Source organism: Trichosurus vulpecula, chromosome 6, assembly GCF_011100635.1.
Source record: "Trichosurus vulpecula isolate mTriVul1 chromosome 6, mTriVul1.pri, whole genome shotgun sequence".
In the NCBI taxonomy this organism is placed as follows: Eukaryota; Metazoa; Chordata; class Mammalia; order Diprotodontia; family Phalangeridae; genus Trichosurus; species Trichosurus vulpecula.
In genome coordinates this window covers 247,836,862-247,851,288 of record NC_050578.1, presented here as the reverse complement: position 1 = coordinate 247,851,288, position 14,427 = coordinate 247,836,862, and the positions used below count along the sequence as shown (strand labels likewise).

The window sequence follows — 14,427 nt, the reverse complement described above, 5'->3', positions numbered from 1 at the left end:
TGACAAATCACTCAGCCTGTCCCTCTTCACTCTATTCAACAAGAAACCAGCCCAGAGAGCCTTGCCTAAATGCATAAAGTGGTGCGCAGGATGGTCAGGCCTGGGACACAGACCTTCCAGCTCCAAGCTCCCTCCTCTTCTCATCCCGTCACACTTTCCTCTGTACAGACATGCAGGTTTGGACCCACCCACACCAGGCCAGCTAAAGGGTTAGTGACTACTGAGGCTGAGGAGGGGATCAGAACCAAGCTGGGATGAGCAGTAACAGAAGTCTGCTTGAATCCCAGCCCTACAGGATCACAGGGAACACAGATCTGGAGATGGAAGGAACCTCGGATGCCATTTACTCCAACCCCCTCCCTTTTGCAGATAAGGAAACTGAAGCCAAGTGATGGTAGATAACTCGCCTATGACCAAAGAGCGAGCATCACAGATATGGTGCTGGAAGGAACCTTTTCTATTGTTTTCATTCACATCTGACTCTCCATGATCCCATTTGAGGTTTTCTTGGCAATGACACTGGAGGGGTTTGCCATTTCCTTCTTAAGTCATTTTACAGATGAGAAAACTGAGGCAAGCAGGGTTGAGTGACGTGCCCAGGGTCACACAGCTGGTAAGTGTCTGAGGCCAGATTAGAACTCACAAAGTTGAGTCTTCCTGACTCCAGGGCCAGCACTCTATCCACTACAGGTCATCAAATCCAACCTTTTCATTTTACAGATGAGAAAACCAGTGCCCAGGGAGGCAGACAGGTGATATATAATAAAAGTCAAAGGCAAAATTTGACTCAAGCTCCCCTGACCTCAGAACGTGAACTCTTTCCACTGCACCATGTGTGCTGCCTCCTGGTAACCTGACCCTGATCAACATGTCAAGACACCTCCGTGAGTCTTTTTTACAAACCACTCTATGAACCCTGGGATTTCCTGAACTCAGTTTTGGGACAGCACCTACTTATTAAATTTCAAAGTTCTTCCAAATGAAACTGGGTACTTCCATCATGAGTCTGAGTTTGACACGGGTATGTTATTCTCCCCAGTTGCAGGTGAAAATACTGAGGCACACAAGGGACATTAAACACTTATTGTAGTTTGAACGATGAGCCAGGCCTAGAGCCCAGACCTCCAGATTCCCAGGCCTGTCTTTCTGTGGTGTTGAAAATCAATTTACATTGAGGGCCACAAACATCTTCTTTTGGGGGATGGAATCAGCAAACAGAGAAGTTTCTGGAGTTCTCTGTCTCTGTCTAAAATGGCATTTTTTCTGAATTTCAAAAGAAAAGCCCTAATGAGTTTTCTAACAATTTGAGGGATTTGTGTCCTCATCAATGAGAAGTCACTCCACCTGTACAGATCACCACTCCTCCATTCCTTTTCATCTGGTTCAATTCTAGTCTTTCAATCATCTTCTGAGGATGATGGGATCATAAATTTAGAGCTCAAAGTGACCTGAGAGGCCCTCAAGTCTAATACATACCCGAAGAACCAACAGACAGACCCAACAAATAACCCTCAGGCTTTGCTTAGAGACTTCCAAGCAGAGAGAACCTTCTGCCACCCCAAATCAGCCCCATTCATTTCTGGATGGCTTCGACTGTCGGGAAGTTTTTCCTTCTATCAAGCCCAGATTCGCCTATTTGTGACTTCTACTCACGGCTCCCAGTTCTGCCCTGGGGAGCCAAGAGGAATGAATGAATGAATGGATGAATGAATGAATGGATGGATTTAAATGCCTACTATGTGCCCAGTCCCATGCTAGGAGCCCTAAAGATAAAATCATTAAAGTTAGACAGTCTGTGCCCTCAAGAAGCTTACCTTTTAACAGGGGGGAAGCACACACATAAAGGGGTGGTAGCCAGGGAAGAGAGCTTTGGCCTGGGGCATCGCACATAGGGTGGCCGGAACCAAAGGGCAGGCGACTATCATGTCCTTTCTAGAGGCAAAGGCAGCCTTGATTTGATGACTGTGACCATGGCCAGAAATGGAAAAGCACGTGTATGATTAGGAGATGTACATGTGGCAAGGCATATGGTAGGATGGCTTAAAGTGTATGTGGGGGGGGGGCACGGTCTGAGGCCAGCCAGGCACGGCTGGTCAGATGAGTTTCCACTCACTCATTGGTCATCCAAGCTCAGGAAGTTAATTCACTCAGGGTTAGAACCAGACAAAGGGGAGGCTGGGGGAGAAGGGGATAGCAGCGAGTTGAATGACAAGATATTCCAAGATGTCCAGAACGGATGTCTGATTGGATGGATGGAACAACTGTAATCTTCTGTGCATATTCTTGGAAAAATAAACAATCATATCTCCCTCTCTCAGGTCTTATCTTCTCAAAGGTAAACATCTTCAGTTTCTTCAGTGGATTTTAATGTCATAATCTTGATCAGTCAGTCAGTCATCAGGCATGAATTAAGTGTCTACTGTGTGTTAGGAACTGTGCTAAATGCTGGGGATGCAAATACAAAAAATGAAACAAGCCCTACTCTCAATGAGCTCGACATTCATACATACATAGATCCATATGCATGTGTGTATGTATAGGCACACATCCACACGTAGACAAAGTGTAGTATGGAAGAGATCCCAGGACTCCGCCTCTGAACCCTCCCCAACTTATCTGTGACCTTCAGCCATGACACCCAGAAGCCACCACCAAACTCCAGATGTGATATGAGCAGGGCAGAGGGCAGCCCCTGACATCTTCCTGGTCCTGAACACTGTAACTGTCATTTTCTTAGATGCTAAGGAGCAGATCCAACATATCTTATTAGGCCTTTTATTAGACCTCCCTAAAGGATGCTGGGAAATGTTGGCTTCATTTGACAGTGGTTACTCAGGTACAAGAAAGGTGCCTGAGTCTCAGGGTGTCTTCCTCTCACTGAACACTTAGTACACACTATGCCTGATGTTAATAGTTAGCTTTTCCTGTATCTGTCCCGTGTACCCCAATCCGACCATTAGTTTCTTAAGAAGAGCCCTTGTCTTATATTCCACTGTGAGCCTAGATGAGTCCCAGGCAAACAGTAGGGGGACACTAAACAATTTGTTAGAATGTAATCACGTTCCAAGTAGTAACTGCTTCCCCCTTTGTCTCTGTAACCCCAGCACATAGCACAGTGCCCAGAACAAAGGCTTAATAAATTCTTGGTGATGGATGGGTGATGAGGACATAGTTTGACAAAAGGGCTCTGCTTCTCCTACCACACCTCCAGCGGAAAGGCCTAAAGGCAGGGCCAGCCGCAGAGCAGGCAAGGGAAGCCAGATCCTGGATGCCAGAGGGAGAGTTACCGAGTACCCCCCAGTAATGAATCAGAAGAGAGAGCAAGCCACTCTTTAATGAAGTTTGCAGAAGGGCCTGAGTCAGGAAGCAGGGGACAGCTGTCATGTTTGTTTATTCTATTCCAGATAGAAATATGGGCTGCAAAGAGAAAAATGAGGCGTAGCTAGCTTGGAAAATCGTAAATGAGACTGTCTGGGGGAAAGTAATCCAAACCACCCCAGACATCAGTCATTAAAGTGGGCAGCAGAGACCCTGATTTCACTCACTAACAATGCCACAGGCAGGAGGGCGTGCTCGGGAGAATCAGGGGAGGGAAAGTGTCCGAAGGATGTGACAATGCCAGAGAGAACATGCCTCCTACCCACAAGGACCTTGGCCTTCTAAGGGGTATCCCCATCACAGGGAGGGACAAGGACAGCAGAACCACCTCCAGGAAAAAAAGAAAAACGACTGATCGAGAAGTTACAAGGTACGAGGAAATGAACACTGGTTTCGGATTCTGAAGACCTGGGTTCAAATTAGAGATTTTGATGAGATGGCCTCTGAGCTCCCTTATGGCTGGAGGGAGAAGGGGAAATCTCTCCTGTTAGATTGTGAACTCCTCATGGACTATTCTAGAACTGGGCCTTTTCACAGAGTACTGGAAAGAATTCTGGGCTTGGATACCGAAAGGCCTGAGTCTATATTCCAATTCTGCCATTTCTTATGTCGTGTTGGCCAAGTCACTTAACGTCTGACCTTATCCACAAGATGAGGATACGAATGTTTATACTAGTCCCATCACAGGGTTGTTTTAAACAAACATTATCTATTAATTTATTATAGCCTCCCACATGTACACTTAGTTTCCCCAGAGGATGTAAGAAGGGACTTTTTTTCATTTTCATCTCTATATCCTCAGTGACTGGTATATAGTAGACGCTTAATAAATGCTTGTCAATGAACTCACTAAAATTAGGACTCCGTAAACTGAAAATCTCTATGGATACGTGAATTGTTTTCAGATGGTACACACTGGTAATGTAATAACTGCTAGATATTTCTGGAAATGTTCAAAAGTATACACTCACAGGCTTTTAGAAGAAGAGACCTCAGATTCCACCTCCACATCTTAAAAATGGGAAAACAGAGTCCAAGAGACAAGTAACTTAAAAATGGGAAAACAGAGTCCAAGAGACAAGTAACTTGTTCGGGAGCAGCTACAGATTGGCAGAGCTGGAAATACTGCTTGCAGTCCCTCTGTGGGCAGACCCGCTTCTTGGAGTGCCCATTCAGAAGAAGGATATCGATTAGGGACTATTGTTCAAAGACTGCATGTGTGCAGGGAGCTTAGTCATCTCGGGGCATATAAAGAAAGCCTCATGGAAACGAACACTGCATCTAAATTCAGAATGCCCGTATAGTGCATTAAAAAGAGTCCTGGGCTCAGAGTCAGAGGACCGGGGTTCTAATCGCATCATCTCTATAGGTCGGGGCAAGATTGGTGAGTTTCTGTTCTGACCTTGGGCAAATCGCTTGACTTGCCTGGATCTGTTGCCTCATTTGTCACATGAGGGTTGGACGAAACTTAACGAACTGTAAGGCCCCTTCCAACACCAAGGACTCATGATGCTTTGGCGTTTGTTCCTGGGCGTCCCCTGATGTTTCTTACCTTGACTGCTGAAATTTACCTTCTAAGGGCTCACCAAAGAAAGGGCTCAAGTTCGGAGTGATGAAACCTATCTCAGACATTTCCTCAGTTGTAAAATGAAGGGTGGAACTAAATTACCCTTTGACACCGAGATTGTCTGATTCTTTTGGCCTGTGCTCCAGTCCAGGGCCCCATCATTTCCTGCTTTTACTGTCTGGCTCCAGACTGTCTTCTCAGGTTTATTGCATATTACTCCCCTATTCTTCTTTCCAGACAAACTGGATTACTTGCTGGTCCCTGAACTCAGCATTCCATCTCCGGCCTCTGGGCCTTTGCATAAGCTATTTACCATTCCTGGAATGGATGCCCCCCACTCATCTTGGCCTCTCTGAATCCCTGACTTCCTTCAAGGCTCAGGCCATGCATTGTCTCCTCTAGGAAGGTCTTTTGGAATCATTCTAATTCAGGGATTCTTAACCTGGGGTCCACAAACTTGTTTTTTACAAAATATGTTTATATGTGAGTGGTTTCCTATGTATTTTATTTTGTGCATTTCAAACCATTCTGAGATGGGGTGATAGGCTTCACTAGACAGCCAGGACACAAAAAGGGTTTCCGAACCCCAGCCAGAGTGGTTAGGGCTCTTTCTTTCCCCTCTAAATTTTTTAATATAAATACACACACACACACACACACACACACACACCCCACTATCTGTTTAGACGTTGTATTTCTCCAGCAGAATATAAGCTCATTGAGGGCAGACACCGATTTTTCGTTGTTGTTTTTGTCCTTGTAGTTCTGGCACCCAGCACAACGCCTTTCGAACAATTCCTTGTTGGCTTAGATCGTACTGGACTCTTGCACCCTGTCCCTCATGGACCTCTCTACAGCAGTGTACACTCTATCTGATGATGGCCAGGTGGTACAGTGGATACAGTGCTGGGCCTGGAGTCAAAAAGACCTGAGTTCAAATCCAGCCTCAGATACTTACTCGCTGGGTGACCTTGGGCAAGTCATAACTCTATTTGCCTCAGTTTCCTCATCTGTAACATGGGGATAACAGCCTCCCAGAGTTGTCGTGAAAAATCAAAGGAGATAAGAACTGTAGAGCACGTTAAAAAGTACTCTATAAACATGAGCTATTATTATTATCAATCAGTCAATAAGTATTTATGAAGCACCTACTATGTCCCCAGACATTGGGCTGAGCCCTGGGGAATACAAAGATAAGAGGGAAAAAATGGACCCTTTCCTTAAGGAGCTCAGAGCCTCCTGGGAGATACAGCACACAAACAATCCCTCCTCATTCTACCTTAACCTCACACCCCAAAATATTCTTCTTCTCCTCTTTTGCTTTGACCCTGCTTCCCAAAATGCTTCTGGTCTTTTTCAGATTGCAGACTCCAAGGGATAGCCTCTTCATGTGATCGTCTTTACGCTGTGAAAGCGACCACTCGATTTTTGTTTCTGATGAGGAGGAGGAGGTGGTAAGATAATTATCTTGCTGGGATTCTTTCAGATGTGAACAGGAAATGGAAAAAAAATAGTGCTACCAGATAATCCATGAATTTCAGTTCAATGAATATCCCTTCTTCCAAAGAAGCTTCGAAGTCATTGACTCGAGACTCAATTTGAGAATGATGCAAAAGTTCTGTTCCATGGAAAAGTATTTTAACTTTCAGTGGTCAGAAAAAAACCCCAAACAGAACAAAACCTCAAATGTCTAATAAACACGTAGCCAAGGGCAGATGGAAAATATTGGAGAGTATTTGCTCATCAGCCTCCGCTCCTTTCACCATCAGAGTACCCAATTATCGAAATGGTGGAAAAACACTGAGCAGCTCACAGTATCAGTTTCAGGCATTATAAGGACCCAATTATCGTAGCTGGTGCTGGCATATAGAGTTACCCTGCTCTGCCAGGGGCCTTTGGAAAAACTCAATTTTCTTCTCGGCTCAGTTCAAATTAGAGCATGCGGGGTCATCAATGCTCTCTCATCACAAAAACCTAGTCACGGATGGTTTTTTTTCCCTTTTTGCTTGCCTGGCCCTATGTATGCCAGCCAGTTCTTTCTGGGAAATCAAATTCTCTCTCCTCTCTACCTACAGGAGATCAAACCTATTGTAGGGCTACTTGCCCTTGCCCCCGTCACTTTCATTATCCATCACAGAATGCAGTCCCTTTTAGAGATGCTCTACGAAGCGGCAAAACTAAAATTCACAGTTTCTAACCTGGGCCATGTGGGCAGGCTTCAAGTTGGCTCTGGAGAGTGAACGGAGCCAAGGGCAAGTCAGCCTCCGAGGCTGAAATGAATGGGATGTTTGGGAACGGGCCTGCCTGGCCTGTTTCTGCCAGTCCTTATCAACTGATGAGCTCAGTGCCACGAAGATCCAATTTCCACCTCCCTGACCATGTGAGGCAAGGCTGGCATGCAGTCTTCCCGACCGCTCGTGTGTCTGCTTCGATGGTTTAAACCTCATCATCAGCTACTGACCTTTCTCCACCTGGAGAGATTCTGCAGAAGCTGGGACCCGGAGGGGCTCATTCTCATCTTCCTTTATGACGAAATAGCCTTGGAGCCTTGGATGGAAAGGCCCCATCTCACCTAGGAACCTCGCGTGGGGTTTTGTACAGTTTCATTTTCAGTGTTTTTAACCCCGGTGCCTTTTAGCTCCGGGATCAAATCCAAACTCCTCTGTTTGGCTGTTAAAGGCCTTCGCCACCTGGCCCCAATCTACCTTTCTAGCCTTATTACCCATAATGGTTTGCACAGTCGAGCCAAAACTCTTCCTCCACATGACATCTGACCTCTGCTTTCCCCTCTTCCTTCCTCCATCGTAACACCAAGTTAGCATCCTTCAAAGCTCAGCTCAAATGTCTCCCTGATCCCTCTAGCTATGAGTACGATCCCAAATCCCAAATCACAACATATGTATGTATGTTATCTTTGCTAAAGGAATATAAACTCCTTGGAAAGTAGGGCCATTTCATCTTTGTTTTTGTGGCTCCTGAGCCTAGCATAGTGCCTGGCGCATAGTAGGCACCCAATCAAAGCGTGTTTATTGGTTGGCCAATTAAATATCTGTTTGTTAAAGGACAATGAGCAGGAAGATATGGAAAGACCCAGCAGACCAAGCACCAGCAGCCTGGGGTTCAAATCCCGATGTTGCCACTAACTCTGGGCTTCAGCCAGCTCTACTGTAAAGGTGCTGGATGGTTCCCATTAAAACAGTTTATAAATCAACTAATGAATGTTAAATCCTGCTCTATTTTATTTCGCCTCAGACCTGGCTCTGTCTCCAACCAAGGTTGAAGTTGGGATGAATGGTTTGGGGAGTAGCCCCTCACCCTGCAAAAAAAACATAGAAACAGCCCCATTTTAGCTCTGCCACCTCAGCCAATCCCCTACACAAACCCAAGGCATGAATCCCAGCAGCCCCCGGGAAGGGGAGCTTCATTTCTCTCTCTGAGCTGTGGTTAGTGCTTTATCGCATGCTGCTGATGCAAAAAATAAATCACACCATCTGGTTATTTTTAAAAACTTTTCTGCATGCCACCCTGTGTGAGCATCTCAGGAAGCAGAGTGGTTTCAGAGATGGGGAGTTTCCCTCCTATTAGAATGTGAGCTTCCTGCAAGTAGGGCTTGTTTCATTCTTTGTACTTGTCCCCTCCTTCCTGAACCTAGCAAAGCACCCGGCACATGGTGGGGCTTTTCATAAATGTCTGCCGATTTCTTTTTTATTTTTTGGAAAATGGGACAGTTTAATTCATTCACTCGTTCAACAAGGACTTATGAAAAGTTTACTATATTCCATCCACTGTTTGAGACATGGGGAATACAAAATAATTCCTGCCCTCACCAATCTTCTATTCAGTTGGGGGTAGGGAATGGAGAAACAGCATATACATACACACCAACTAGCAAATAAAAATATTTGCAAAGTAGATACAGAGTAATGGGAGGCAGGGTGGGGTGGGGCCCTGCAGTGGAAGGGATCAAGATAGGCCTCCTGTAGGAGATGGTGCTTGACCTGAATTTTGAAGGAAGGCAGGGACCCAAAGGGATGATGGTGATAAGAGAGGGAGCCCCAGGAACAGAGGACACACCGAGCAAAGGCATATACACAGGCGAGATTTCAGCAACGGCCGAGGAAGAGAAGAGCAAGCAGACCAGTTCGAGAACACATATCAAACCCACTTTATGTTAAATGTCAATTAGGCCTCAGTGGAGGGAGGTGGTGAGCTTCTTTGGGACTGATTGAAAACAAAACAAAACACTTTTCTGTGGTCTGATTTGGAACCACATCGCAGAGACAGTGGGGAGGAGAGAGCGAGCCCAAGAGCACAGCCTATGAGTCAAGGGCAGTCAAAATGATTCAACTGCTGACTAACTATCTCTGTTAATCTTTGTGTTTTGCTGCAATGTGGACAGAGCTTTCTTTGAATCAGGCCAGAGGCACCAAAGCCTGACTCAATTCTCCGTTTCTGTGGGATCGTGGGCATGTCTCTGGAGATGGCGGCGATGCCTTTTTCAAATAGGGCCAGTAAAGAAGAACGTGACGACTTCCAGGTGTCTTTCAAAGCAAGCCCACCTTCAAGTTATACTTTGGGAACCGAGAAAAAATAATTCCCAAGTTGCCTTTTCTATGCCAGAAATTCTCAAAGCCTTTAAAACATGTTGTCTTCTAAAGGAAGGCCTTCACATGTAGGCTGGACTGCCAATGGGGGCTGAGAAGAGGGCTTGGACAAGCATTATACATGTAGGCAGATGGAGCGCACATAGGTTGGGATTTGTATCATTGGAAGGAATGTCCATATTGATGAAGGTGCGGATCAGAGAAACACAAATTTAGAAGTGAAAGAGATTTCAAAAGCCACCTAGGCCCTTACTAGCCCTTACTTTGGCTTGCCCTGTTACACAAGTACTCAATAGCAGACTTGGGAGTTGAACCCAGATCCTGCTGGCTTCAAATCCAGAGCTATTCACGCCATTCCACATCGCTCCTATATTTAACAAGGAACAGGAAAAGTCATCATCCTTACAGGCCCCACCTGAATGACTAAAATAGCAAAAATTAAAATAAAAACCCAAGATTGTCATCTTTCCTTCATGGAGGAGAACACAACCCAACCTATTAATTCCTATTAATGCCCTTTTTAAAAAAAAAAAAAAATAAACTTTTTTCGCTATTTTTTGTTTTTACATCATCTACAATTCTTGGCACATCCTTATAGCATTTACCCCTTATAGCAAAGAATAAAAAAGAGGGTGGGGAGAAAAGCAGTTCAGCCAAACTAGCCGACACATCAAACAAGTCTGAACATCATATGTGATGTTTGGCACCCATAGTCCCCCACCTCTGGCGTTCAACTTGGGATAGGCTCTAAAGGTCAATGACATTGGTGCAAAGAATAGGACATCCCCTTGTAAGCTGTGTGATTTTTTTCCCCTCCTCAATAAAAGAGGTCTTCCATTAGAGTCCTCTTCTGATGCCTCAGGCTACCCAGGATCACCTACATAAAAGACATGAAGGTGATTTTGGATTCTTAAGGCCGATCAACAGAACCCAATGTTGGGCATTAGGGCGGCCGAGACGAGAGGCTCTGAGTGAGTGTGAATGCCTATTGTTGGAGGACGAGTCTTGCTAAGTTTGGGGAGGCCAAAGGCCAGAGGATTGTCTGCAGGATTATTTTTTTAAAAAATTAAATATTTTATTTTCCCCCAATTACATGTAAAATTAATTTTTAACATTTGTTTCTCAAAGCTTTGAGTTCCAAATTCTCTCCCTCCTCTTCCCCCCTCACTGAGAAGTCAAGCAATTGGCATAGGTCATACATGTGCAGTCATACAAAACATATCTGCAGGATTATTTTTTTTAAATCACTCGAGGAGGTAGAAAGAAAGACGTTGAATAATAATCATAACAGTGAACATTTGTACAGTGCTTTAAGGTTTGCAAAGTACCTTGCACATCTTAACTCACTTGATCCACAACCCTATGAGGTGGCTACTATCATCATCCCCATTTTACAGGTGAGGTAACTAAGACATTTATCACCATGCCTAACATACGGCTCCGGCGTTAAACAAAGCAGAGGAAAGAAGCCATCACCACTGTAGAGGTTAGCTGACTTGCCTGGGGTCACCCAGTTAGGAAGGGTTTGAGGCAAGATTTGAACTCAAGTGTTCCTAACTCCAAATTCAGCAGTCTGTGCACTTAACAACGCTGGTGTGCTGGATCTGAGAGTCAGGAAGACCTCGATGCCTCAGTAAACCACCTCCTAAGTGGTGGCAGAAACCGTGACTTGCGTTGGTAGAAAGCATGCCCACACAGAAAGGAGATCGCACATCCAGGCGAGGCAGACAAAGGGCCTGCAGACAAACACCTTCATGAGAGGTTTCCCGAGGTGCTACACGGCCAAAATAATTCATCACTCAGAGGTCAACCACTGCCGACGAACCCCTGTGTACTGAGCTAGGCTGGTCTACGGGGTCAGGGCTGCGCCCTCGACAGTGTCATGTGATGGGAAACGTAAAGGATTTTGGAGTCAGGGGGCCTGGGGTCACGTTCTAGAGCTACCTCTTACCCCTTGTGAGATGCCAGGCAACTCACTTCATCTCTCTGGGACTCAGTCTCCCCAGCTGTCATATGTAGTTTAGACGACCACTCCAGTCCCTTTGAGTCCTGGGTCTATGACCCTAAAAGGCTCATGCTCATTAATGCTTTACAGTCACTAAAGGCTGATCATTAAATCTGGGAGGAAGCACACAGCTTGTCTAGTTAAATCCCTTCCATTTCTACAGATGAGGAAACTGAGGCTGACAGGTAGAATGGAGCCCTGGAGAAATAGCGGCAGGTGTCCAATTGTTCCTTATTCATCTTCTCTTTCTTCCTAGCTCCTGGCACTGAGTCTGCGCTCATAAATGCCTCACACATAGTAGGTGCTTATGAATATTTGTTGGATCAATGACCATATAGGCATGTGTATGCGAAGAGAAAGAAAGACGCTGTATATACACACATTTGTATGGCTGATCTTTCACACACAAACACAAACACACACCTCCTAATCTATCTCTCTCTGTGTCATTTTACCTGGAAATAGTCTGTAATGAAGGATCCAAGTTCACTCTTCAGCAGCCGCCTAGGAGAAAACAAACAAACACTTGGACGTTGGCGTGTTTCTCAACAACTTATAAGCAGTTTACACACCCATGCTAGTAAAAGCTGCCCACGGGATGGACAATCTGAGGTTGGGAGATAACACCTGGTCATCTGCTCCTCAGAAAGGAGACTATAACAGAACCCCCCTACGCCAACAGAAACCAGGCAGACAAAAGGGCCCTACAGAGGGGGGAAGAAAGCTGGGGTTTAAAGTTAGGGAGGAAAATGGCATCCTCTTGTTGTCATAGGATCAGAGAGCCAGAGCCGGAAAGGCCCTCAGGGGCCCCTGAGACTGCTTCTCCCACTCTCCACCAATTTTTCACACAAGGAAAGTGAGATCCAAGGAGCGAAGGTGAAAAGGATTTCTACTCTGTGTTCACTGACTCTGGGCCCATTTCTCAGCCAATCTTACAATCAAGAGTAACCATCTCTGACTGGGGGAGACCCCTGGATGGTGGGGGTCTCACGCCCCTCTACGGTTCAGTGGCCCATCCTATCAGCTCTTCCTCTGAAGGAGTTCAAGTTCCAGTCGTCATCCCATTAACTCCTACAGACATGTTTCCCCAGGTCACAGAAGAAGGAGCAGGCGACTGCAGGGCACGATTTACGTGCAGAAGACAGGACTAGAGCTAAGGCTGGGAGGAGGGCAGGTAAGACAAACAAAAGATGACAGCCTAAGACAGCTGCAGATACCTATCAAAAAAGGAGGCAGCCACCTTGCCCCCTCTGGCCTTGAAGCAGCGTGAGACACTGGGTTCAAATCCCAACTACCTAGGGAACCTTAGGAACTCCACCTTCTTAGGCCTCATTTTACACCTCTGTAAAATGAGGGAGTTGGCCTCAATGGTATCTGAGTTCCCTCCCAGCTCGAGACCTATAATCTTGTACTCCTTGTAGGAAATTCTGTCCACTACTGCTATGCAAGCTCTAGTCCAAAGACTATTGGGGGTGTGGGTGGTGGAAGGGATTGGGCAGGAGGAGAAACCTAAGTTACGGGCTGTTAAAGAGAACTTGGTAAAGAAAGCGGAGCCAGTAATGTGGGCTCCATCAGTCACAGGGCTTGGTATTCATCATTTCCCTCTGGCAAATGAGCCAAGAACTGGATGTAGGAACTTAGTGGGTGGCCCCAGCCAGGACCAAGAACTTGGAGCCAGGGAAGCAACATCGTATGGTAGAGTCGGAGGGCCTTGAAGGAGACCATCTGGGTCAGAGCCTTTATTTGACTGATGAGGAAACAGAGGCCTAGGGAATTCTAACTCTTCCCTGTCACACAGGTAGGAGGTGACACAAGCAGGGCACTAGATAAGGAGGCAGAGGACTGGATTCAAATCTTACTGTCTTTGTAACAGGAAGCCACTCAGCCTTGATTTCAATTGTCACCTCAACCCTTTTAAGCTCTAAATCTAGCATCTGATGACCCTAATGAGTTTCTACTGGAGAGAACAGAGATGTCAAACATATTGGGTGGGGGGCACCTGCCCATGAGGCTGCAGGTTCAATAGAGACCCGAATAGAAGCAGGTCACACTGATACTGTACTTTAAAATAAACTGAGCGCTTCACACGGATTATCTCATTTTCTCCTTAGAACACCCCTGGAAAGTGCCCATCACCCCCATTTTACAGACGAGGAAAACAAAGCTCAGAGAGGTCTGTGACCGCCTGGGATCACACAGCAAGCATGCACCAGAGGCTATATCCCAATCCATGTCCTACATTAAAACAATAAAAGCGGCTGGGTGGTGCAGTGTGTAGAACGCTGGTCCTGGAGTCAGGAAGACCTCAGTTCAATTCTAGTTGCCGATGTTTACTCTCTCTGTGAGCTTGGGCAAGTCCTCTTCTCTTGTGCCTCTGTCTCCCCAGCTGTAATACGGACATAATAACAGCACCTACTCCCCAGGGTCGTTGTGAGACCGTATGTTAAAATGCTTCGCAAACTTTGAAGGGGTATCTAAGGGGCAGTGACTGTTATTACTATATGAAAATGTTGAGCCTGACAATTAAAGGAAGCCTTCCTGAATAAATGCCTAGTGACAGGGCAGGGGCAGATTTCCAGGGGATCAGAGTCAGAGAGGGCCCTAGAGGCAGAATTTATACAGTCAGCACAGGATGGATCAGGGCCTACGAGAAAATCATAGCCAGGCAGAAGGGTGCCTTGCTCATCAAAGAGGCCACGGCAGGACCCAAGAAGGCCTGGGTGGCTTCAGGACAGAAGGCCAGGGCTCAAGGGGCCTGTGAAGGCTGTGATGGAGGCCACTCCTTGGAGATAACTATGAAGCAGGTTCTGGAAAGGATTGAGACGCCTGCCATTCTTGGAAATGGTGCCAACGTAAATCTCTCTTTGGCAAAG

At 46.0% G+C, this 14,427-nt stretch overlaps 1 protein-coding gene across 1 annotated transcript in view; it reads right to left on the bottom strand.

Moving 5' to 3' along the window:
- The window catches only part of PRR5L (proline rich 5 like), a 92,783-nt gene that overhangs the window by 32,500 nt on the left and 45,856 nt on the right, over positions 1-14,427 (bottom strand). Inside the window, exon 4 of the mRNA XM_036764537.1 lies at positions 12,010-12,058. Coding sequence (XP_036620432.1) covers positions 12,010-12,058 — 49 coding nt within the window. The remainder of the gene's footprint in view (positions 1-12,009; positions 12,059-14,427) is intronic.